Raw genomic sequence first — 25,700 nt, forward strand, 5'->3', positions numbered from 1 at the left:
TGACTTAAGAATGATCAAACTTTACTGGTATACAAGACGGACTGAAGAAGGCGAAAGGAAATGTTAAAACTAGTTTCACTGCACAAATCTTTTCATAAAATTAGTTTGTTGGCGGTTGGTGTGTTTTGTTATCTGCTTTCAACGTCCAGCTTTTAATGTTCTTCCAAGGTGTTCCATATTATTAATTAATTGGTAGACATTGGCCACAGAAGTGGCCACAGGTCAATGTTGAAACGTCACGAGTCAAAGACGAAGTAAGTATAACTCAATAAACTGCTTTTCATATCAGTCTTATGGTGGCTGTTAGAGTAGAAACTTCACCTGCATTTATGTATTAATGCAACAGCGGCGGCATTTTCTTCTTGCATTCCTCCTTATAGAGCACTCACAACTATGGCAGGTGTTTAGGAATAAGATTAATATTTCTGACGAAACAATAATCTCCTGGGGTGCTCAAAGACTAAACTGTCCTCCTTCAACCCCGCACTTGGTTGGAATTAGGGAAAAGAATCTTAACTGAATTATTAGATAATTAGGATCGAGGTTTAATGAATATAATTTTAGTCGCGTAAATGCTAGTCTGGGAGGCGTGGCAGAAGACTAAGTGAAGGCAAAGCGAACCCCCGCCTGAAAAGGAATCAAGAAGAGACGACGAGAAGCAGGACGGATAAAATACAAACGATATATCAAACTTAAACGGGCCAATTCAGGGCCGGGCATGGATCGATGGATAAAAGTGCCCTGGCAGGGATCTATAGATCCAATGCCTAAGATTTGGTGTTGGGAAAATGGGAGTACCTCGAGAAAACCCACGTTCACTAGACGGAACCGAATGAAGCCCGCCTAGTGCCCTTGAGATGAGCTGGTCCTGAAAAGTGAATTGTACCTGAAACGAGACTGAAAAACATAATAAGTTAGTAAAATGGCAGATTGCAAGAGTTACGATGTGTTGGAATGATTCAGGATAAATGTATATGGGTATAAGTATTTACACCAGGATTTGGGAGTGGCTGCTATGTTCTTGAAGTTGGAAGTGAGTGATTTGCGATGAGTGGATTTTTTGTAGTATTTTGTTGCTAGTTTAATGAATCGTTCAGAGATTGGCAGAATTTTAGTGTGTCTTTGAACCTATTCTGCTGGTGTGTAGTGTGGTAGACGATGTACGAGTCATATTATTCGATCATGAAGTCTCTGTAATGGTAATAATTGGTTCTTGTTAATGTTGCATGTTACCATGGCTCCATATTCTATTAGAGGTCTAATGAATGTTTTGTAAATATATAAAATGGCTTGAGATCTGCAACCGTGGGTATAGTGACTACTTTTGCAAAGGTACGAGATTCTGGTTAAGACTTTCTTCTTAATGTTTTTGAAATGAGAATTCCAAGTAAGTCTCGTGTTGATTATTAGTCCGAGGAATTTAGCGGTATTAGAGAAGGAGATAGGGGTATTATAAAGATTAAGTTTGACAGATTAACGCGTTTTAATCTCTTGTTAAGCCTGCGGTGGAGGATTATAGCTTGGGTTTTAGAGTGATTGAGTGTAACTTTCAATTTCGAAAAAAAAATCGAAATCGAAAATTTCGTGGCAGGTATTTAGTTCTTAAAGGAAGATGATCTTCCCGACTGGGATGTTCAGGGATATTTATATCCCCCTTCGCCCAGTTCGCGTTAGAATTTTAATGCTGTCATAAATTGTGTTTAATTTCTCCTGATGATGCAGTATGTCGGATGTTTGAGAAGTTGACATATTGAAAATAGTTTCAGAGGAAAGCAACGTAAAGGCCGGACGAGTGAAGGCAACAGAGCGGGAGTATTCCAGGCTGACTCGAAGAAGAACGAAAAGAAGCGGCAAACCAACAACACACCAAACGCCCCCTGTTCAGGGCCACCGAGTGGCTGGGATCTATAAATCCAAATACCACAGAATTTGGTGTGAGGGGAAACAGGAGTACCCCCATAAAACCCACTTTCACAAGACAGGCGCCGAATAATCTACCTGTCTTGTGTCCAGTGCTGGAATTAAAGGAAAGCATCGAATTTTGATTAGACAATAAATTAAAATAGTATTTAGTTTAACTAGTTGAGGTCTTGAAGATTAATCTGCCTGTCTTGTGACCAGAGCTGAAATAAAGAAGAAAAAATTAGTTATTATTCGTCATTCAATTGAAAAATTATGATCAGTTTTACTTTTTTGAGTTCTTGAAAACTAGATATGCGTTATATGAAGATGTTATTTTGTGTGGGGCGCATGTCATGATATGTAATTTGGCTGTTAGGGAATTTCGTGTCTCTGCGTTTTTATACTATTTATGGGCTAGTGTTGTGATGAGGTCAGAGATAAGAGGTATGTTGCAAATATCATGTATGCATTTGATGGGAGTGCATATGGGTAGTCTAAGTGCCATTCTTAATACTCTGTTCTGTTTGAAGTGATCTGGCTGTGGTATTTTTCATGTTGTATGTGATTGGGGCTCAGTACTCAATTAGAAGACGAATGTTGGCTTTATAAATTTTAATAATGGTATCGGGTGTGCAGCCTTTGTCGCTTCCAGTTAAAAGTTTTAAGTGGTATATTCTATTGCTAACAGATTTGTTTATCGTGTTGAAGTGTTGTGTCCAGGAGAGTCGCGTGTCAGATGTTGAGTCGTGTGTCATTCCTAGAAATTTAACATATGAGCTTAATTTGATTTTATTGTTTCCTAATTTTAGATTTATTTTTTCAAGTTTTTATGATGTTTATTCAGGCTGTGCCTAAATGCAATAGCAGTGGTTTTGTGAGGGTTTAGTAGGACTCTCCAATCGTTACACCAGTTGATTATGGCATTAAGGGTTTCTTGTATTCTGTTACTAGCGATTATTGGGTTACGCGATACACTCCAAATGGCAATGTCGTCAGCGTATTGAGAGAAGTATGTGTAGGTCAGGTCTGGGAAAGGTATGTTGTTCACGAAGATAATGTATAATAGCGGAGATAGAACGGAGCCTTGTGGAACACCAGCAGTGATATTAAATGTCTTAGATAGAGTATTGTTTACCTTAATCACTGCAGTGCAGTTAGTTAAGAAGTTCGAGATCAATCTGGTTATTTTTTGATTAATGTTTAAAGAATGAAGTCGATATCTAATGGCGTTGTGCCATACTGAGTCAAAAGCTTTTTTGACATCAAGGAAAACAGCGATCGTTGTTTGGTTATTGTTAAAGGACTTGTATATTGATTCTGTGATTCTCGTTAAGTGATCCGTGGTCTGTCTACCTTTACGTGAGGAGTTTTGGATTTCGGGAATTAGGTTATTGTTCTCGCAAAACAAAAGCAGTCTTCAGGAAGTCTGTCAGTGATGAGATTCTCGAGAATATCAAGTGATATTCCTCGAACCGTTAAGTGTTCTTGGGCCGCTTTACAAACTATTCCGAGAAACTGTTGCCGGTTTAGAGTCGGATCGGCGGAAGCAAGAACAACTGCAACGACGAACGTGACGACACATGCTGGCCGTAAAACTTCCCAGTTGGAGGACTGTTCTCTTTCTGGTGTGTGTTCGTTTTGTGGTGGTTGGGGTTGAGACCTCATGGTGTCAGCGTAGCTGTGGGATTGCTGCTGCGTGCTTGTTGTCTGTTGGTCATTGCGTGGAGTTTGCCAAGGTAGTGTGGGGAACTGGCCACTGGACGGTAGTTCGGGTTGTGCACACACGGAATGTTGTGCAGATTCGCCCTGATGCCAGCGACGACCTGGAACTTGGGGGAGCCTCGGAAACATGCCGCGTGCTAGCTTCCACAATTGCTGCACGTGGTGTCGTGTTTTTTTTGGGGCTGTTGTTTACGGCATGGTCTCCTGCAGAACGAACGCAACGAGTTTTGGCTGTGCAGGCAGTTTTGGTGTGGCCAAAACGTTGACAGTTGAAACACTGCACTTCGTTTGTCTCTGAGAAATTAGGTTCTTCCACCCTAAATCGACGAAACCAGAGGATTGTGCCGTTTTTCAGAAAGGTAGTTGCTTGCATAACATCATTGATAGTAACTTTAACTAAGGGCGTGAATTGCTGTGTCTTGAAAAATCGGATTCTCGAGAAGTGAGAGAATTTAACCTCTCGAAATCGCAGTTCTTCGTCGATTTCTTGGTCCGAGGTATCGATAGGTATACCTCGGATGACTACAGTTTACCTCGGGGTATTCGTAGGCACCCGTTGGATCAGGAAGCGTTAGGAATATAGAGATAATGATATAAAATATTTTTTTTAAATAAAATGGTTGTTCTAGGACTTTCACTTTTGATTTGGATACCCCCGCGAGGTAGACGACGCGCATTGCTAAACTTGACGCTTGGGAAGAGTCGTCGGAGCTCGGAGGCAATTTGAGGTTGTCTTAAAGTCGAGGGGATACCCTCTACTCTGATTGCAGGTGGCATCTTGATGGTTCTGGGGTTTGTTGTGGTGTTGGCAATCTCGGTAGTTTCGGTAGGACGTTGTTATTAGTTTTGACCGAGCATGCTGAAGATACTGTGAGGGTAGGTAGAGTGCCGCTTGAAGTGTTGAGGTTCTCGTTGGATGAGAGTGCCGCGCTAGCGGCGGCTAGCAGTGTCAAACGTATGTTGTGGTATAAAAAATTCCACGAACCTGTTCTTTTGGTGTAAGGACGTGGCGCCATCTATCAAGTTAGATAACTATAAATTACGTGAAGGAGAATAAATGCTCAATAACAACAATAACGAAGGTGGAGGGGTGTCAGCCTCCAATTAACATGCCTCTTGTTCCTCCTTGTCATCCCAAACAGTTTGGTTGAGGTTGGTTTAGAGATCTAGAAGTAGTTAAGTAAACAACAAAGAGAAAAATACAGATTTTTTTTTTACTTTATGTATATATGCATACATATATGATTATGTTGTTGTTTTTTTCTCTCTTAGTGGTTGAGATGGTTGCAAAGGAGATACGTACCAGGACTGTGGGAACCAACTGCATCTCATGGACTGTAGGAATGTGTATTCTGCCTCTTTTAGCTGATTTATGTAGAGACTGGAGAATACTTGGTCTATTAACCACGTGCTGCTGTATTCCTTTTCTAGCCTCTGGAGGTACTGTAGTATATACGATTGTTATTGTTATATACTTCTGTTTAGTTAGAGCTGCTCTCGTCATATTGTAGATATTATTTCACTTTCATAATTTACTTTTCCTTTCTTTATGCATAAATAGTTTTGGGATCACAATTGATAAATAATTGTAAACAGGAAACGAAACAGGAAGCGTTAAATTATATTCTAAATATATTAAATAAGATTATTACAGTAAGCGAAATATTCACCAAAATGCACAAAAATATTGTATGACAAGAAATTTTTAAAATATAGAGATAATGATATAAAATATTTTTTTTAAATAAAAGAAATAAAATGGTTCTTCTCTCTGTTAATTTTTCCAGTTCATTCAATATCAGTGATATAAACGTCTATAATCATGTTAAGCTTTTTAATGGACTAACTGAATACTTTCAACTGTACATTTTGTACAATACTTAGGTATCAACAGAAATTATAAAGCTATCAATAGAAATAAGCATTATGTAATAAACGTTTAATGTGTTATCTGTACCTCTGTATTATGGTAAATATCAAGGCTGTTGGAACGGGTGACATTTCTATGTATTAATTCTTCATTTTCTACAACTATTACTGATATTAATTTTATGATCTTGATTTGCACAATATGACAGTCTCACAACTGTTCCTCTCGTTATCTTACTTCCTGTTTTGATATAAAAATAAATAACTGTAACCATAATATTATTAAACAATATTTAAAATTACAGCTATAACTGACTTTAGAAGAAAACACATTACACTACAATTCTAACGAGGCTTCTGTTTCTTTTTCGCTGTAGCTTAGCCAATTTAACTCATTATATACTTAACTTTAAAATTATCTTTGCCAACCGGTAAATAAAAATTCTCTTACTTTTCCAAAATAACATATTCAAAATATTCCTTTGATCATCATTTATTTTAATAGAATACAGGCAGAATGTTCTTCCTTACTAATTGATCAAGTTGTTCTTTTAGGAATGTGTCAAATGGATACCTTTATAGGCACATTTATTTCATACACCTGTCAGGTCAGTTTCTCAGCCTTCTGATATCACTGAGTCTTTTCTCAGTTTCATTGGAGGAATCAAGGTTAACTAGTAGTAACATTTCAAGAGCCTTAACCTGACTAGAAAGGTTAAAATTACAGGCCTCAAATAGCATGTTTCCCTTGATTTTTTGCAATATAGCGCCGAAACTGTTGGTGTATTTTGAGATTAACATGGCTAGCTGCACATATAATGGCTTCCTGGTCATCTCTGGATGTTAAAACAACATATTATCACACCATACAGAGAGGAAAACTTTCAGTTTTTCAAGAGTCTGCCTTTCGATGTCCACTTTCCCCACCCACAATGGAATATAATGTATGATATTAAACAAAATACACCTAAATACTAGCATTAGACATAATGTCAGCAACGTTCATTGGTGACACTTGGTTTGTTTGTTTTTTGAATTTCGCACGAAGCGACTCGAGGGCTATCTGTGCTAGCCGTCCCTAATTTAACAGTGTAAGACTAGAGGGAAGGCAGCTAGTCATCACGACCCACCGCCAACTCTTGGGCTACTCTTTTACCAACGAATAGTAGGATTGAACGTCACATTATAACGCCCCCACGGCTAGGAGGGCGAGCATGTTTGGCGCGATCCCGCGACCCTCAGATTACGAGTCGCACGCCTTAACACGCTTGGGTGACACTTAGTAGTGAATCTTGTTTGACTCTAGCCACAATTGAGACTATAATTAATTACTTCAGGGAAAGGAGCGGAAAGTTTCTAGGTTAATCACTGTACAGGCAAAACCTACCCTGATAGAGTGCTGTAGTTAAGTACAAGAATATACATCAAAGGTTTAAGAAGAATAACATTCTCACTAATAGGTACGAAATAAAATTGTTAATATCTGTTGGTGTTTACTGTTTGTAAATTACAGCGTCATGAAATATCTCTGGCATACATTTTAAATTGGTGAATTAGTAGAATAATGGAGAGAATTATGAATATTGGTCTTATAATTATAAGAGAACAATAAGGCATTAGATGTAAGCTATAAACTTAAACAAACATTAAATTAAGTTCTTACATTGAAACACAAGTAATTATTTAATTCTTTCTTTGAACAGGAAGTGCAGAAAACCATAAAGAAAGAAAAAGAAACAACACACAACTTGAAGTATTTATTCCGCTACAGCACTTTAAGGAAACACTTGTAACACTTTCGTGATAGGAAAATAATCTTACATCTCATTATATAAAATAACAATTACAAATTATTGTTAAAATAAAACAACTTATTAATCTCGTTAATGCTAAACAACCAAAGTTACGGATACTTCTTTAAACTAATAACTCTGGTATAATCCTATTTAGTGTGAAATTTAGTGAAACAACAAGTAAAACAATCACAATACTGAAATAATATATTTTTCAAATATTGAGATGTCAACTGTTTTAATATAAGTTTAGTATCAGTTAAAGTATCCTGCCAAAGTGCTAATGTAATACTTGACTGTAATATAGATGTCTCTGTGTTACATAATAATTACTTTTCATCAACTGTCGCTAGTAGAACCGATCGTTGTTCACTGAATAACGTGTGGAATTGTTGATCTACTTGTTCATATTTCAGATTTTGTAACAAAATAAATAAAAACATCAGCGATCACTGGTCTCGGTACTTTGTAGCCATGGATGTTTTATAAGAATGAGGAACAAATCCTGTTATAGAATCAGACAAGAGACAATGATTGGTGATGATGACCAGCTACTTCCATCTTGTCTACCAAAAACATTAAGATAGGCTAGCATAAATAACTCTTACGTGTATTTGAAGACAAATTAGTCCATAAAGCATGGTAGAAGGTCATGTTTCTTACATTGTTGTATCAGTACTTAAACTGGAACAACGTCATCGAAACAACTCTTAACAATATATCTGTTACAGTCAGCTTAGTAAGAGATTTGAATTTAGAAATTACGTTTAGTAAAGTAATAAGAACTGTGTCCAAGTTCTACTATATTAGTGTAAGTTCTATAAGGATGTAGAAACTGTCTCTGATACGCTTTTGTACTTTTCTAAGAAGGAAGACAAATCTATTCAGTTGAATGCACAAAATGGAGGTATTGAATCAATTAATATTTTGTTTTTTACTCATATAGATTATATAATAAATCTTATCCTAATGATATATGTTTTGTTAATGTAAAAAAAATTACATTTATATATCATCCTTTAACTGTTATTTCCAATATCATTAATTTTATTTCATTATGTATGCTACTTTTATATCTATATTATAGGATTTCCTGCATCATAGGTTTCTATGCTTTGGTGGTCAACGCCACAAATCTCTACGTAAATAAATTTATAAACTTTTTCTTTCTCGGACATGTTGATGTACCAGGAATTTTCTTTTCTTTGTTGCTAATGGAAAAATTAGTTAGACGATGGACTAACGTCATCTTCATGTTTATAGCTGGTTTCAGTATCTTGATATCTGGTGGTTTCGCCACTGTAGGTATCGTTGACATAACGTTGACTCCGTCATACCAAACGTGCTCGCCCTTTCAACCGTGGAGGTGTTATAATGTGAGGTCAATCCATTTATACGTTGGTAAAAGAGTAGCCCAAGAGTTGGCGGTGGGTGGTGATGACTAGCTGCCTTCCCTCTAGTCTTACACTGCTAAATTAGGGACGGCTAGCACAGATAGCCCTCGAGTAGCTTTGTGCGAGTTTCCAAAACAAACAAACAAACCTCTGTAAAAGAAAAACTTCTAAAAAATAATATATTCAATGTGTACTTCTGAATGTTTTAGAAGATATCTATTGCACTGGGGAACACTCATTTTGTTGCATTTAAAAAAAGACCTTTCTATAGTCAATTTGAGTGTGTTGATTTCAAATCTGAAGTCGGTTTTGTCTGCAAGCTACAGATTTTATGCAATTTGACATTTTTATTTATTTTTTAATTTTTCGTTATTATACCAAATTATAGGAATATCTTATCAATTTGTTTGTGTATTTTATTCAGGTAGGAATTTGCGTTTGTACACTTCATCTGGACAATCTCGTTTAATGCTCCAGCAGTAGTCAGCCATCATACTTTTGTCCCAGCGCCCTTGGTAGCATTCTTCCATGACCTTTAGGTCTTGGTGGAATCGTTCTCCTTGTTCGTCACTCACAGCCCCCAGGTTGTCAGGGAACTTATCAAGGTGGCTGTTCAAAAAATGAAGCTTGATGCTCATGTTGCACCCGAGATCACGAAAAGCGAGGAGCATTCTGTTCACAAGTTCACTTTAGTTCTCCGCCTTATTGTTTCCAAGGAAGTTCTGAACGACTGCCACAAAGGATAACCATGCTGCCTTTTCTAAAGCGGTCATCTTAGCAACAAACTGATCATCACGAATTAGGGTTTGAATCTGTGGGTCATCAAACACGCCTGCTTTGATCTTCTCAAATGATAACCCTGGTAAAGCTGTGATGAAGTGTTGGAAACATTCACCTTCGGTTTCCAGTGCCTTGACAAATTGCTTCATCAAACCTAATTTGATGTGAAGAGGAGGAAAGATGATCTTATCTCTGATTATAATTGGGTCTTGTATGATATTTGGCATGCCTGCTTCAAGGGTGTCACGAATAGGCCAGTCCTTCTGGACCCAATGTCTGTCTCGTGCTCGGCTGTCCCACATACAGAGGAAACATGGAAACTTGGTGAAACCTTTCTGTTGTCCAAGAAGAAAGTTGACCATCTTTGAGTCTACACAAATGATCCAATTTTGCTCATGATATTTTAATAAGTCCATGACCATTCTCATATCATCATAGTCTTCCCGCAAATGCACTGAGTGACCGACAGGTACTGCTCCATAAACATTCCCATTATGTAAAAGAACACACTTTAGACTGCGTTTTGAACTGTCTAAAAAGAGTCTCCATTCAGCAGAACTATAGTAAGGTACACCCAGTTCTTTGAGAAGCCCTTGGATGTCATGGCAGTAAACAAACTGTCTGTCTTCTGAAAAGAAGGTCACAAAAAGCTGGTCACGCTTTCTGAAATATGATACTTTAACAGAGTGATGAACAAGATTTCTGCCTTGTAATCTTGATGCCAAAAGCTCTGCTGCTTTCTTTGAAAGACCTAAATCCCGCACTAAATCATTCAGTTCAGCCTGGGGAAGAGGCTTGGGGACGGGAAAAGGTTCAGTGTCTGAAGAACAGTTCTCCGATTGTGTACACTTTTCTGACAATTCACTGTCACAACTGTCTTGTTCGCTTGTATCATGTCCAATGTCTTTATCGTCCAATGAAGGCAAGCCTTTGAAAACTGGAACAGGAACTTCTTCAGAGTGCGGAGCAGGCCGAATAGCTGAGGGAATGTTCGGATACGTAATCTTATGTCGGTTTTCTTCCCAACACCCGTTGTGTTTACCATGCAGAAATAACAGTCAGTTACATGGTTGGTGGGTTCGCGCCAAATCATTGGAACACCAAAAGGCAGACCATTGCGTTTTCCTTTGGTCCAGTCTCGAAGCATTTCCTCACAATTGTGGCACACAACATGAGGAGCCCATTGCTTGTCTTGATCACCAAGATGAACTTCAAAATATGCCTTGTAGGCACGCTTGACGAACGAGGATATGTTACGTCTCTGACGATTGAGTGTGTAGCATCCACATATGTAGCAGAAGGCATCAGGCTTGTTTCTGCAATGATATCTATTTTTGGAAGCCATGTTTGATCTGAAACAAAAGAAGAATGATCAAAATATTAGAAGCTATCTATATATATGGACGTGAAAATGCTTATACATGGTTTACGCAAGTTCACATTTGTACAATTTCATTAACCTCAAATTGCATACAAACTAGAGCTTGTAGAGAAAAACTAATTTCAGATATGAAATCAGCGCCTAAAACTCCTTCAGAATCAGTTAAAATATCCAATGCAACTCAAAGATACTGAAAAAGTGTTCCCCAGTGTTGTTAATTTCTTAATGGAAAATGATTTGAGTACAATTTTTTGAATAATTTCAAGAAGTACCTTATATTGATTTAGAAGAATTACTAAACAAAGAAACAATTTAACAGCAACTAACCACATTTATGCCCAAAATATACATAAAGTACGTTTTGCGAAAACGTAACATCACTTATGTTAAAAGTTTAGTTTTATATAAACAGAGAAGACATTTTAATAATAATGTAAGACTGAGTTTATTCTACACAATTGTTTATGACGTACTAATTATGAACAGGAAACATAAATACTTCAAATACACATATCATTATTTTAACAGCTTTTTTTCGTTTTCTTTTCATAATAAACTGGTCCGGCAATGCCAAGCGTGTTAAGGCGTGTGAGTCGTAATCCGAGAGTCGCAGGTTCGCATCCCCGTCGCGCCAAACATACACGTCTTCCCAGCCGTGGGGGCGTTATAATGTGTCATTTCCACTATTCGTTGGTAAAAGTGTAGCGAAAGAGTTGGCATTAGGTGGTGAAAACTAGCTGCCTTCCCTCTAGTCACTGCTAAATTAAGGACGGCTAGCACAGATAGCCCTCGAGTAGCTGTGTGCGAAATCCAAAAAAACAAGCAAACATAATAAACTCTTCATTGCACTTAAACTTGCAGCTTTACCCCGTTTTCTTTGGGTTTTTGAATGTAGTACAGGTATAGTTAATAATCTATAACTGAATTGAACCATTTGAACATGCGTATATTAATGACAGAATTATCGGTTCAGATATAAGACGGTAGATGAGTATGTCAAAAAAAAATGTCGTTTAGCACACTTTCAGGTGATGGAAGTGTCACCTCAACATTGAACGCAGCATACAAACAAGCCAATAAAGAAACAAAGAGATTTTGAGTTGTATGTATATATATAAATAGTGTTTCAGTTCCTCCACTGATAAACGTTTGGAAGTATGAACAGTTTAACTTTTTTGCACATGTTCATAGATCTTAACATATGGCTAAAACTCAATACGATAAAAAATTGCTATTGAGTAATTCCAATCTCTTAATGTTAATTGGTATTGCTTATAACTCAACGAGGGTGCTTAAATTTCTGGCATTATAGTAATTTAGTCTTTGTTTGTTAGTTTGGGAATTTCGCACAAAGCTACTCAAGGGCTATATGTGCTAGCCGTCCCTAATTTAGCAGTGTAAGACTAGAGGGAAGGCAGCTAGTCATCACCACCCACCGCCAACTCTTGGGCTACTCTCTTACCAACGAATAGTGGGATTGACCGTCACATTATACACCCCCACGGCTGGGAGGGCGAGCATGTTTAGCGCGACGCTGGCGCGAACCCGCGGATTACGAGTCGCACGCCTTACGCGCTAGGCCATGCCGGGCCAGTAATTTAGTCAAAATCATTAATAAAAGGTAAACAGTTCACAGAACTTCAAATATCTGGTGAGTTAAACAAAACAAAAACGAACACAAACATTATTATTTGAGTTCTCTATTAAATAACGAAGGTCAGTTAATCTTCACAGTTTCGAAGATTTGGGAATTTCATTTCATTTGATAGTACACAGTTTATTCTATCAAAGTATGAGTAAACTTTGTTTTATGCATCAGTTTTTATCTATTTCAAAGAAAAGTTACAATTTTGTTTTATCTTCATTTTAGAGTTGCCTATCGCTACAACAGCTCTGACCATCATAGGAAAATGTGGATATATTGGTGCCTATCTTGCCATGTATCAGCAGGCAACAGAACTCCACCCAACCCCTCTTAGAGCTCTTGGAATGGGAACTATTGCCACCATTGCCTGTGTAACAACAATTTGTGCTCCTCACATCGTCTATCTGGTAATATTTTCTGGTTCAGTCTTTGTATTGTAAAATACAAGATGATAAACATAACTGAAAATTGAACACTGTTGAGAGATATGTCATAAAATCATATTTAAATCTTGTTCAATCGAAACTTAAGGCTATGCATATTACATTAGTCAAATAATTGAGTCTCATTTGTATTTCTTTTTTCTCAAATAATTTTAGAATTTATTTTTCTAACAGTTGGATCCTTTGTATCAAGGAAAGCATCGATAATTATGATTTATCAGATTATGCGTTAAATAAAATGATTTAATTTAAACAGAAAATATCATTTTATAATGTGAAATACATGGTAGCCCAAAAGAATCTTTCCTTTTTTAAATGCAGTAATTAATTAAATGAGGATACAATATAATTTTCAACATTTTGTATCCCAGCGTAAACAGTTGTTATTAATACCTCAGTAGACTTCAAATTATGTGCACCATTAGGGTTCTCACAAGTAAAATACAAAAACATAAATTAGAGAAACTTGTTATGTTTATTCTGTTAAATAAATATAATTATTGAGCAACTAGCGTGTGAACAATGAAATGTAATAAGAGTGACTTATTTTACATAAAATATTTTCGTAGCACTAACACAAGGATAAAATAAGAAAATCGATATTCTGATCAAAGTAAAAGAATGAGTACCTTTATGTGGCTACAAAACTGATATAACTCTTGGGGAATTAAAAAAAACTATATTTTATCTTCTCCCTTCACATTCAGAGATGATTGTGATTATGTGTATTTTTATAGGAATTAGAGAACATTGTACAATGAAATATTATACTATAATTATATGTGTAGCAAAAACAACAACTATTTAATGATTTATGATTTTAGTATAAAATATTTTATCACATTATTTTAAAATTTAAGCGGATATATAACTTTTAATCCCTCCACTTTACAAGGAAATATAACTAATCTAAACCTACATGATATAGGGGTTAGGGGAAGCTGGATTTACCAAAAATTCACAAACAATTAAACGGTAAGAAGTAATTCTTAAAAGGAAACTAATAAAAATATATCACATTTTCTTGGTCGTTTTTGTAACATCACACGACAATGAGATTTGTAATGATTTATTTTTAAATCTTTTTTCATTGGAACTACACCATGTGTTTCCAATAAAAAGAAAACAATATCATCTCGACCTCTTCACCCCTCCTACTGCGCACGAGAGTGCCGGTAATATCGTTTGTACGATATCAGAATTCATCATGTGGAATGGAAATACATTCGATAAAATAGTATGGGGGCAGGAAAAACCATTTGTGACAAGATAAACATTCTTTGTGTGACGTAATGATACACAAATACAATAGATTTTACCTTGCCAGTATGAAACATTATTTACTATCATAGATAATAGCCTGTATAGTGTCACCATCTGACACCACTTGTGTTACATTTACTCCCTTGTCTTTTGTCTATGTAAAACTTAAATTATATCAAACAGCTAACTTATTTCTCATAATATGTCTATAGTGGATTAGAAGTAGAACATCTCTCACATTTGTATTTGATTTTTTTGCTTTGATGCATGTGGAAATGTAATCATTCAATATGATTTTTGTAAACGTATCGTGGGTTCTTGGATAGTTTCCCTTCATCTTCTCTCTTCATTACACTGAATTTACACTCTCAAGGTATCGCACGGGTTGCACCCCTTTATATCCAGTACTGTCTGTGATGTGGTTTGTACATTATTCAATCTGAGAGGTGACTTAGAGTGTTGTATGAGTTACCATGACTTCCTTATTTGTTCGAGTTTTTCATTCTTCTTCGCGTCCTAACTATCCTTGCAAAACGTCCCTACTGGCACGACGGACTTACACTGCTTGAAACCGGATTTTGATATCCGAGGTGTGCGGAGCACAGATAGCCCATTGTGTAGCTTTGTGCTTAATTCCAATTAATTATTCAATCAACCAGTATTTGCAAAATTTATCCTAAGTCTGCTGTATATTAAGGATCCTTAAACTTTAACCTGTAGAGCATAAGTTTGCCTTTATATGTGACTTACAATTAATATTTTAATTTAATACTGTTTGTTATTAATTAATATCCTAATTTAATACTTTATGTTATTAATTAATATTTTGATTTCATACTTTATGTTATTAATTAATATCTTAATTTAATACTGTTTCTTATTAATTAATGTTTTAATTTAATATTGCTTGTTATTAAGTAATATTTTGATTTAATACTGTATGTCATAAATTAATGTGTTAATTTAATACTTTATGTTATTAATTAATATTTTGATTTAATACTGTATGTTATAAATTAATGTGTGAATTTAATACTTTATGTTATTAATTAATATTTTAATTTAATACTTTATGTTATTAATTAATATTTTGTTAAGTATTTATTATTTATTTATTACTTATTCATTTATTATGGTCTTTAATGGTAGGAAGGCTAATGTCTCATTAGGTTTGTTTGTTGGACTTAAAGAACAAAGGCACAGTAGGCTATATACTTTGTCTACCGCGGGGTATTGAATCCAGAATTTTAGCACTCTAGATCCATAGACATACCGCTGTCACACTGCAGGGCATTTCATTTTGATAATACAGTAACTAGGCTACTGAATACTACTTTTTCTTAAGTTTTTACAGATAAATATCTAATCGATATTTTTCCTGGTGAAAATTTGCTGGATGAAAACAAGAACCAAATAAGATGATTACATTAATTATTATATTGTTATGAACAAATTTAGAAGTTTAATGAAAGATATTTATACAAGGGTTTTGAAAGTCGGTAAGAACTGGATATGTAAACCATTTTATATCATATTTTGTATATTTTTTAACTGTAAACATGTGCCAAAAGATCGGAACTTGGCTACTGTCACTTTTTCAAGGGAGGTAATAAAGGCTGTTGTAGTTATTATATTGATGGTGAAAAAAGATTCTGAAAGTCTCTTAGGTGAAAATCTTGTCTTTCTAAATAAATGTTGACATGTATCTAAAATATTATTGATTATCTAGTTGATAGTACGGGTGTGGATTTCATGTCTCTAGACTTTTAGAAACCATTTTACAAGGTGTCAAGAAAAGGTGTGTTAAAAATTATCCCTGCAAATCCGGTGGGTGGGTGTGTTTCCTCATTGCAAAATCACATCTGGCTATCTGCTGAGTCCATCAAGGGAAATCTAACCCTTGATTTTAGCATTGTAAATCCGTAGAGTTACCGCTCTATCAGCGAGGGACAAGTCCGAGAGATAAAATGGCTATATGGTAAATAGCAGATGGTTGATACATATGGAGATCAGTCAAACTGGATTAATATTACGAATGAAGTAGTACATCAAAACTTACCGCTATGTTCTTAGGTTTAATTAAGGAACATTGTAAATACGCTAAGACATTTGAAGATGTGTACTTTAGCCTTGCAGGAGGTGTCATAACAGCTAATGATATGTAATCCCAAACCGTCCATGGTCCACAAATTAAAAAAAAAGTAAATTATCTTCTTAGTATCAAGGCAAGAAATTAAAAAGTATATAAAGTAAACTTGTAAAACAAACAAATAAACGTTATATAATATGAACTGTGGCTGACATTAATTACTCACCAGATGGAGATAAAGTTCTCCGAAAAAAGGACATGATTTATCAAATGTCAACATAATGCTGTGTCCTTGATAAAAGTGTTTTCATGTTAACCGAAATAATAATATACATTTCGTGTTATATTAGTTCAACGCTAAACTAGATCGAGAAAATCTTATCCAAACGTTTAGATGAATATGGTTTATTGTCTGAAAGGATTAAGCTTGCTAACTTGTCTGTTTATTAGTGTAAAATAAGTGACATCACTTCCTATATTCTATTTATTAATATTGCTGTTAACTAAATTTCACAAATATTATATACATATATATATATTTAATAACGTCGCTTTCTTACCGCAAATATTTGTTATGAAAAAAAAAAGTTTAGGAATTTGTAAGCACCCTACAACTCTTCTTCTGTTGTTAAATATTACAAAATATATCATTGATGTCACTAAAACCTGGATGCACCAATTTTTATCAGTCCAAATAGATTTAATATTCTAGCAATAACGAATCACTTATTGATTTGTAAGTTATTTTAAACTTGAAGCTTGAAGCTATAATGATAAAAAATTCAAAGCTATATGCCCTAAAACGTAAAGAACTTCTGTACTGATATCAAGTATTACAGAATGTGGACAATTATAACAGTGAAGTTTAACTATACTTTAGAACAACAACTATTTTCAGGTCTTGCAATACCATTTGACCTACTTCCACCACCGTGGGCCGTGCTTAGCATAAGCCCATGATAATACATTATTGATAGATGAGTTAGCATTCCTAGGAGTTAAACAATAAGTTTTTCTGTATTTTGAGTGAAAACATCAATTATTTTTAAATAAAATATTCACAAATAAGCTGCAAACAAAATTATTATTGGTGTTTACTCTCACAGTACTGTTTTCAGATATTGCATTATTTAATTGGCTAGGCTGTAATAGTTGACCTAGTTTCCTATGCGTCTTACAGGCTCAGTAGAGTCTCTTCGGGCTCGGCCTGACCAGGTGGTTAAGGCGTTTGATTCGTAATCTGAGGGTTTAGGGATCGAATCCCCGTTACACCAAACATGTTCGCCCTTTCAGCTGTGAGGGATTTATAATGTTACGGTCAATCTCACTATTCATTGGTGAAAGAGTAACCGCTGGGTGGTGATGACTAGCTGCTATCCCTCTAGTCTTATACTGCTAACGTAGGTACGGCTAGCGCAGTTAACAAAAACAAACAAACAAAGTCTTTTCGTGTGAGCTTGCATTCTAGATAACAAGTTATAGTAAGCTTATCTGAGGTTTTGTCTAATAAAATGTTTGTTTGTTTGTAGTTAAGCTCAAAGTTAAAACAGGATATCTGTGCTTCGTTGCAAGTTTCTAAATCCAGTTTTTAACTTTCTATATCATCAGATATATCGCTGTGTAATTAGGTGAGGGAGGACTGAATATTGTCACTCTTATTGTTTAACACCATATGTAAAGTTATCTTGACTAAACTGTAAGTTTTAATTTCATATCTTCCTTAGTGTATAGTAGTTAAACCAAATATATACATACCTATGTTTAGTGATACCTTATCAGGAGAACATAATATAGTATATCATAATAGTATATCAGTGGGTGTTTGATGTGAATTCAGCCAGTAAAGGACGGCGAACAATTTAGACTCAGTCATCAACGTCAAAGATTTCTGAAAGAAAGATTAAATTCATGATTTATCTCACGTCTTGAAGATAAGAGTTACTTATGTTGAATAACTATAGTTTCTAGAAATGTTTAAGTACCTTTAACCGTTGCTTTAACTCGTTCAACCGTTAACCAGTTTACTAAATATGTTACACAGTTAATCGTCTGTGGTCCTTTATACTCAGATTCTGCGGACAACTTTATCCTTATTTATCGTCTCTTCAAGCTGCTTACATTATCTGTCACTTTTTAGCTTCAGTTTAAATATATAACATAATGTTAGGTCACAGAGACATCAATGTGTAGAAGACGTAACAAAAGATAAATAGAAGTAGAGAATATAATCTGAATTACTTCGTTAATGGTTAGGGTTAATGGGAAGTATCAACACAGTTGCTTAACAAACGAACAAATAATGTCAGAAACACATTGTAACAGAACAAGAAGTGCAAATCGTCTGTTAACATTGTTCTGATTATCATCTGAATTTTTGGAAAATTAATTGCATAAGATAAACAAGAAAGAGTAACTCAAACAAACATATTACCAAAGTGTTGCACATTTAATTAATTTTCACCGTTTTTATCATTTACTAAGTTCTATTAAAACTCATTTTCATTATTAGAGACTACTAATTCAACAACTATAATGCCGCATGTGTTTGAAGCGTCTACGTACATCAATCAAGTTGAGTAACTAGTAGCTCATCATATTCACTGTTAAACGAGACGATACAGACCAGTCAAACCACAAATAAGTTGTTTGTGCACTTTATTTATATACTACGTAAGCTATTATCAAGATACAAGGGTATATAAACTGATGCAATGCTTTTCAAACTCTTATATGTAAGGTTTTTTTTGTTACGTAACTGTCATCACAGAACAGCAAAAAACCCATATTATGCAGCTTGCCTTTAAAATGGATATCCTTGAAAATACATTTGAAACCTCGAGTTCATTTCAGAGCAACAGAGATTCAGTGCGCGATAACAAATGGATTTAAAAATGGCATTGAACTTATCAAGGGATAAAAACGTTTTTAGAGATCAAAGTTGAAAATCGTTTTTTTATTTTTAAATAAACAGCAGTATTCCATGACAGACGTTACTGGTCCTACTCAGCATTTCCGAAGTGTTAGCAATGCCGTTACTCCAATAATTTAACCGAATGACCTGCAGATTGCGAGGCAGGAGTTAAAACCAGGTTTCAGGTACAAAGTACAACATGGTAACTGCTACTGGGAGGCAGGGACTTTGATCTCTTTTGATTTACGTCAGTGATATAGATGAAGAAATTGTCAATAGATTACTTAAATTTAATGATGTTATTACAGTTTTTGATGATGTAGGCTATTTTGTGAGTCGGGTGAATATATCCATTTTGGATATCATAATTTGATATAATGATTCTAATGGAAGAACCAATGAAAGAAAAGAATCTTGGAGCTATTGTTATTCAGTATGTTAACCCATTCAATGAATGTACTACAGTGAATTTCCTACCCATGGACAAAAACCTTTGGTTGCTAAGATATCACAGGAAACATGTAACTCTATTGAATCTTCTGTTTATATTTCAGTATGTGTTATACAGTGATTATTATTTTAATCAAACAGTAATTTCGATAAACAACTCTAAAATACTGAACAGTGTTTATCATAAAAGTAATTTCAAAAATCATTTTTTGGTTACAAACATAAATTAGAGAATAATTAGCAAAAGATGCAAATTATTTTGAAATAGCTTTACTAAAATAGGAATTTTATTGATAAGTATGTTGGAAGATACAATATGTTCATTTCTTAGATAAATAATTCTGTAGTGTTCAGGAATCTGATGTATTTCCACGTATTTGTCTTCTAGTAATATCCGATGCTGTAGAAAAGAAAAACAGAGAAATACCTGTCAAACATTAAAAAACAAGAAATTATATATTCCAGTAATATCTAATGATGAATAAAATATTTACAACATTTTAACGACAGGTAAATACTGTTCAAACGTTAAGGAACAGTAAATTATACATTTCAGTAATATCTGATAATGTAGGCAAAAAACACAACACAATAATGATAGAGATATGGTTAAAAACCCTTTTACTCGTGCGTTTTCGATAGGTGGACATTTCTTCTTTAGGTTACATTCATTACAAGTGCTAAACCATGCTCACCTAAGGGGTCTGATTTGTCATTGTTCGTCCTGTTCCAGTTCCCGTTCCTTGACCGTTTGTTCCACCACCACCTCCTCTGCCTCTAAATGGTCCTCCTTTGATGTTTCTACCTCTTCCTTTACCACGACCAGCATGCATGGTAACAGTGGAGATCAAAGCTAGTACCAAAAGTAGGACGAGGACTTGTTTCATGTCAGTAGGTGGATGCTAGTCGTTATTGTTACTTCAAGTTGGTTGTGATGGTTTATAATAATGATACACTTTGTAAAACAGAGTGGTTTATATACGTATTTTATTGTCCTTGTGTATCGTTTAATGAGTAATATTGTTTCACATTTTGTGTTTCTTGGTATTTACTTGGGAATGAATCATCTAATAGTGTAATAACAAGTCACATTGAAAACAAAGCTGAGAATTCTTTAACAAACGTGTTTACTCTGTATTTAAAGTATAATAATTCTCTTTAATGTATATTTAAACGTATATTTACAGTAGATTAAACTCTTACGATTTTACTCACTTAGTTAACAATCGCTAAATAAAACTTAAGTCTGTATAGCCTTTCTACACACATACCAGATAAACAGAGATATGTATGCAAGCTGTCATTAGTGTACAACTATATGTGGATAAATACAGATAATGACAGATATTGCTTTTGTAATAAGTACAAATACGTCATCTATCAGGTGTACAAATAAGGATAGTTATTCTCTTAGCATCAAATTTTACACACGCGATAACAAACCGTGTTTTATTCAGTTTATGAATATTCGTTTTAATGTTTGAATGAAACTTTCGTTCATATTAGTTTACTAAACAAAATACTGTCCGAAATCAGAATGGTTTTTATTTCATTCTTAATGACGTAGTCCTGAATGAAAAAGCAACTTTAACAGATTCCTGTCTCATTCGAGTATTCATATTTTGATACGAAGTGCGTCTCACTGATTACTATTTGTGATATTGTATCATATTAACATATTATTTTTATCACACTGATCCTAACACGATTTACGATTTACAGACGTAGCATACTGCCATTTAGTTCCAAATTAGTTTCTCATTAAAATGGAATATAAATAGTTCCAACAAACACACCCATAACCCGAGCATAACTTGAAGAAGTTACGTTCACCTTTTGAAAGTGCTCTGATTAAAGTGTTTTTAGTCATTTCTGTCCAGACTTATTGACCCTACGTGTTTTAATAACATGATGGTTTATAAGGATTACTGTATTAGTAAATTTGTGGTCACAGTAACATTTCGGTGGTAAGTGACATATTAAAATGTTGAATCAGCACTTAGTCAATGTTCTCCAAAATTGATATCAAGAATAAATATAGTTTTCAATCCCTCAGTAACTGACAATGAAAATAATAGATTCAGTCGTGTTTTATGTTTTCAGGCACACGTTTCCCACTGTTACAATACCATACTGTTAGGCAAGCGGATACGATTTTAAGATAGCACATTATGATGACATTCAATCTAATGATAGTCGACTTAGAATGGCAGCATTCTATTGTATAGTTGGTATGCCTAATTTTCTTGAGCATATTAAGTATCCCGTCGCTAAGGAGGCAGACATACGTCATGAAACATACAACGAAGTAAGGTAGGTTTTAAAATTTAAAAGAAATTGTTTTATGTTTAAATTTTTCTTTCTATTAGTCAATAATATTATTTATTTATCTCGGTTTAATTTTTGCAACAATTATCTTCAACTTTTTATAACGAATAATTGGTCATCTTCAAAAATCAGTATAGGAGCGGGTCTCAAGATTTCAGGTTTATAGTGATGGCTCAGTTGTTTTGATTAGAGAACGTAGTTTACGACCACATTTTAAAGAAACAAAAATGTCAAAATGATCTACTTCTAATCCAGTTTAGATGTCCAGTTTGTCCACATATATCTGGACAATGTTCAGATGCACAGTCTTTCCCTCAGGAAAAAACAGTTACAAGCTTTTTATATCCATTGTGAAAATCTGACTACTTAGGCATATGTTGACAAAATTTAAAGTACCTTCCTAAATGGCGTCACGTCCTTACACGTAGAGTGTGCTAACATTGTTTGTGGAGAAATGCAAGAAACAAATGTCGCCGCTATTGCATTAACACATAAATTCAGATGAATTTTTATTCAGACAGCCACTTCTGTGGTTAATTAGTGCCAATTAATTAAAAGTGTGAAACACTGTGAAAGGACATCAAGAACTGAATGATGAAAACAGGTAACAAACCACCATCCTTATTTGTTATATCCTCATTCAGATCGTAATTGAGAATAAGTCTTTAGACTTACAATTATAAAATCCGAAGTTCTATTACTGATGACTTACACAGTGCTAAGAAAATGAAAATAATCAAAGACAGAGTAACCTGAAGATGTAGACACATTTGGCATGTGTTAGTTTGTTTGTTTTGTTTTTTGAATTTCGCACAAAGCTACTCGAGGGTTATCTGCTCTAGCCGTTCCTACTTTAGCAGTGTAAGACAAGTGGGAAGACAGCTAGTCATCACCACCCACCGCCAATGAATAGTGGGATTGACCGTCACATTATAACGCCTCCGCGGCTAGGAGGGCGAGCATGTTTGGCGCGACTGGGATTCGAACCCGCGACACTCGCATTACGAGTCGCATGCCTTAACCCACCTGGCCATGCCGGACCTACAAAAAAAATAGTAATACACTGTTAAGTGTATTATATCTTCAGCAACTCAAAATTCATCACGCTTAAGGTGAACCCTCGATAAGATATCAAGGAAGTTTCAGAAAAGATAAGAGACTCAGTATTGTTTGTAAGTAACTTTTGTACATAGATCATTATTTGTAATAAACGTTATTGTTTGTATATTAAAATATATTTGTACTAACAAAAATGTTTGTGTCATTCTTGTTGAGAAGTATCATAAATTGTAACACATTGTAATTTGTGCTGATAAATTATACTCGCAGTATAATTATTCGAATTATAAAAGAAAAAGTTTATATGAATAATTTCACATCAATACTCGAGAAATATGTCTTATTCTTTACCTATTCTTATGTTGATTATATTATTATGCAAAATGTTAACATTTTAGCAACTGTCAGTACTGCACTTTCTATCATTTTATTTTTTGTATATATCTATAATTTGAATACTCTTCAGTTAATAGTTAATCAAGCACTTAAATTCTTCTTAACTCTTTGAAAAACCATTTGGTTTTCTTTATGGAAAACATTTTATAAAGAACGAAAATAATTTAATAGGTTTTAGAATAGTATCATTTTGGTAATGATGATGTATGTAGGTTTTAAAATACTAGTATCTTGGTTATGAATAAATCGTTAAGGTTTTTAATTCTTCTGGAAAAGGTAAATTTCTGAAAACAAGGAAGGAAGGAACGAGAGCTTTTTCCGTTTCCCTCCTCACACAGAAATAGCACCCTAAACATGTAGTGTTTACTTGCTGAACTACCTAAATATAAAGTAAGATTTATTCAATTTAAGAAGTGTTTGTGCAGGACTATTTTTATAGACTGATAATCAGAAAACTAACAGTAGGACTTTATTCAAGAAACCAAATATACAGTTGCATTAGTTTTTTATCAGAAAAATGACTGTAAAACTGGCATCTAGTACGACTGTAATATCTACATAGCAATGCCATCTATTTCCAATTCTATTTGAAAAACAGGGATCTCTGGTAATTTTATTCTTCACCGAAACTTCAAACATAATGCTATCTTTTTATTAATTTCGTCAAATAAGTCAAGAATTGTGATGCTTGGCATCCCAAGATATTTCAAACACGCCTTCGAAGTTTGATTTATCACCATCAGGGGAAGCCACAGTGAATTACTGGAGTGTGGATGTGAAGTGGAGAAGTAATTCTACTACAGCTGGCATTTCTCCAGGAAACAAACATTTCTCTTTTAACAAATGAATACAGTGTATTACTAACTTGTGTGACATAGAAACTGGAAAATCGACAGGTTTTATAAATTTGCAAATTGTTACATCATAATTATAATGATGCATTAATTAAGAATATTAATGCTCTTACAGCAAAACTTGAAATATTACAAGCATATATTTTTTACAATTAAGCTGCACGAGAAGGAAGAAAAAGAATATTAGTTAACACTATATAATTTTCTCAGAACCTGCAGATGTGCAAGATTGGGAAAAGAAAGAGTCCTGTTTTGACATGGGTTTGCGAAAGGACCATAAAACACAGAAGCTCAATGATAATAAAAATAAAACAATGAAGACTAGAAGATGTGTGAGACAGAATGAATAAACCGAAAGAAGCGATGGAAGAAAGTAACGTGTTTCCATTAAGATACAAAACTAATTTTTAGATCTATCTATTGATGATTAGAGTGAAGAGAATGTAATTTAATTTTGTGGTGTTAGTCATGGAAAACATTTTCAGAGTCAAAGTTAAAAGACAAACATAAACAGACAGAATATGAGCTAATGAAGAGTATAAGGGAGGGTTATAATGTTGATAGGGTTGATATAATGAAAAAAGCATTCATTTGCAGTTGGTTAAATTTTGCAAAAGCGATATGGGTGTATTTGTCTAGTCTTTTCAAAAAGTAGTGTCAGCGGAGAAATGTCAGCTACCAGATATGATAAGAGAATCACTTATTTTGTTATCTGGGGAGGCATTAGCATCATACAGTAAGATTGGGAGCAGAGAAAAATTGAAAATATTACGAGCTAGGATTTAAGAAACGGAATTAATTCTGCAGATTTATTGCAGGAAAAAAATAACAAAAGAAAACAATATATGAGACACGTGAAGTAAAATGTATCGAGGAATAAAACTACTCTAGACATTGACAAGACTGTACATTTCATGTTAAAATAGGAAAACTTGATCAAATGACAAACACAATTAGTAATACAGTTAAAATATAGCAAGTAATCAAATTCATATCATATAGAGACGTCAACAGATTAATAAGTATTCACGAAAAAACCAAGTGTTGAAAGTAATTGAATATCAAGCCAGCAGACATACTTACCACAAATAAATATAACTAGATCAGTTCTGCCTGAGTAAATGAAGTGATAAATTGCAAACCACTATCACCTTGTTTCATGTGCTATCTAGTTAAACATGTATTGTTCAAACAGAATACGGAAACTGTGGAGACAAAGAACACTATAGCGTATTGTATTGAAGACAGAGAGAACAAATTTTGAATAATGGTTTAGAAGATATTATGATAAATGGAAAAGCAAGAGCTATTGGTTGTTGGCAGATGAAAGTGTTATTAAAATACTCACAACAATAACTGATTGCTTTGATAATGACGTAGAAGTTATCACGTCGTAAACTACAGTGGTAGTAGTGGTAAAA

The 25,700-nt window shown here is 34.5% G+C and overlaps 1 protein-coding gene and 1 long non-coding RNA gene across 3 annotated transcripts; one reads left to right on the forward strand and one right to left on the reverse strand.

Moving 5' to 3' along the window:
* Positions 1-3,843: 3,843 nt before the first annotated feature.
* Positions 3,844-23,149, forward strand: LOC143237947 (solute carrier family 22 member 13-like). 2 transcript variants are annotated; one of them, XM_076477721.1, is made up of 4 exons: positions 3,844-3,983; positions 4,897-5,064; positions 12,712-12,893; positions 20,376-23,149. In XM_076477721.1, the coding sequence occupies exons 2-4, from the start codon at positions 4,905-4,907 to the stop codon at positions 20,421-20,423; spliced, it is 390 nt and encodes a 129-aa protein (XP_076333836.1). In that variant the 5' UTR covers positions 3,844-3,983; positions 4,897-4,904; the 3' UTR covers positions 20,424-23,149. The 2 variants fall into 2 exon arrangements, with proteins under 2 accessions (XP_076333836.1, XP_076333837.1); XM_076477722.1 differs by lacking the exon at positions 3,844-3,983 and adding an exon at positions 4,635-4,776.
* On the reverse strand, positions 19,897-20,477 carry LOC143237948 (uncharacterized). The gene is made up of 2 exons (XR_013020347.1): positions 20,338-20,477; positions 19,897-20,042 (listed from the first exon to the last, which is right to left on the reverse strand). It is a non-coding gene; the product is annotated as an uncharacterized LOC143237948 (long non-coding RNA).
* Positions 23,150-25,700: the final 2,551 nt, after the last annotated feature.

The sequence above is a fragment of the Tachypleus tridentatus genome, chromosome 13 (assembly GCF_004210375.1).
Source record: "Tachypleus tridentatus isolate NWPU-2018 chromosome 13, ASM421037v1, whole genome shotgun sequence".
NCBI classification, from domain to species: domain Eukaryota; kingdom Metazoa; phylum Arthropoda; class Merostomata; order Xiphosura; family Limulidae; genus Tachypleus; species Tachypleus tridentatus.

Excerpts from the sequence above, each read along its gene's own strand:
- LOC143237947 (XM_076477721.1), top strand. The coding sequence starts at position 4,905 with ATGGTTGCAAAGGAGATACGTACCAGGACTGTGGGAACCAACTGCATC. Across the intron at positions 5,065-12,711 it reads TCCTTTTCTAGCCTCTGGAG|AGTTGCCTATCGCTACAACA; the intron begins GTACTGTAGTAT and ends TCTTCATTTTAG. Across the intron at positions 12,894-20,375 it reads CTCCTCACATCGTCTATCTG|TTCCCGTTCCTTGACCGTTT; the intron begins GTAATATTTTCT and ends GTCCTGTTCCAG.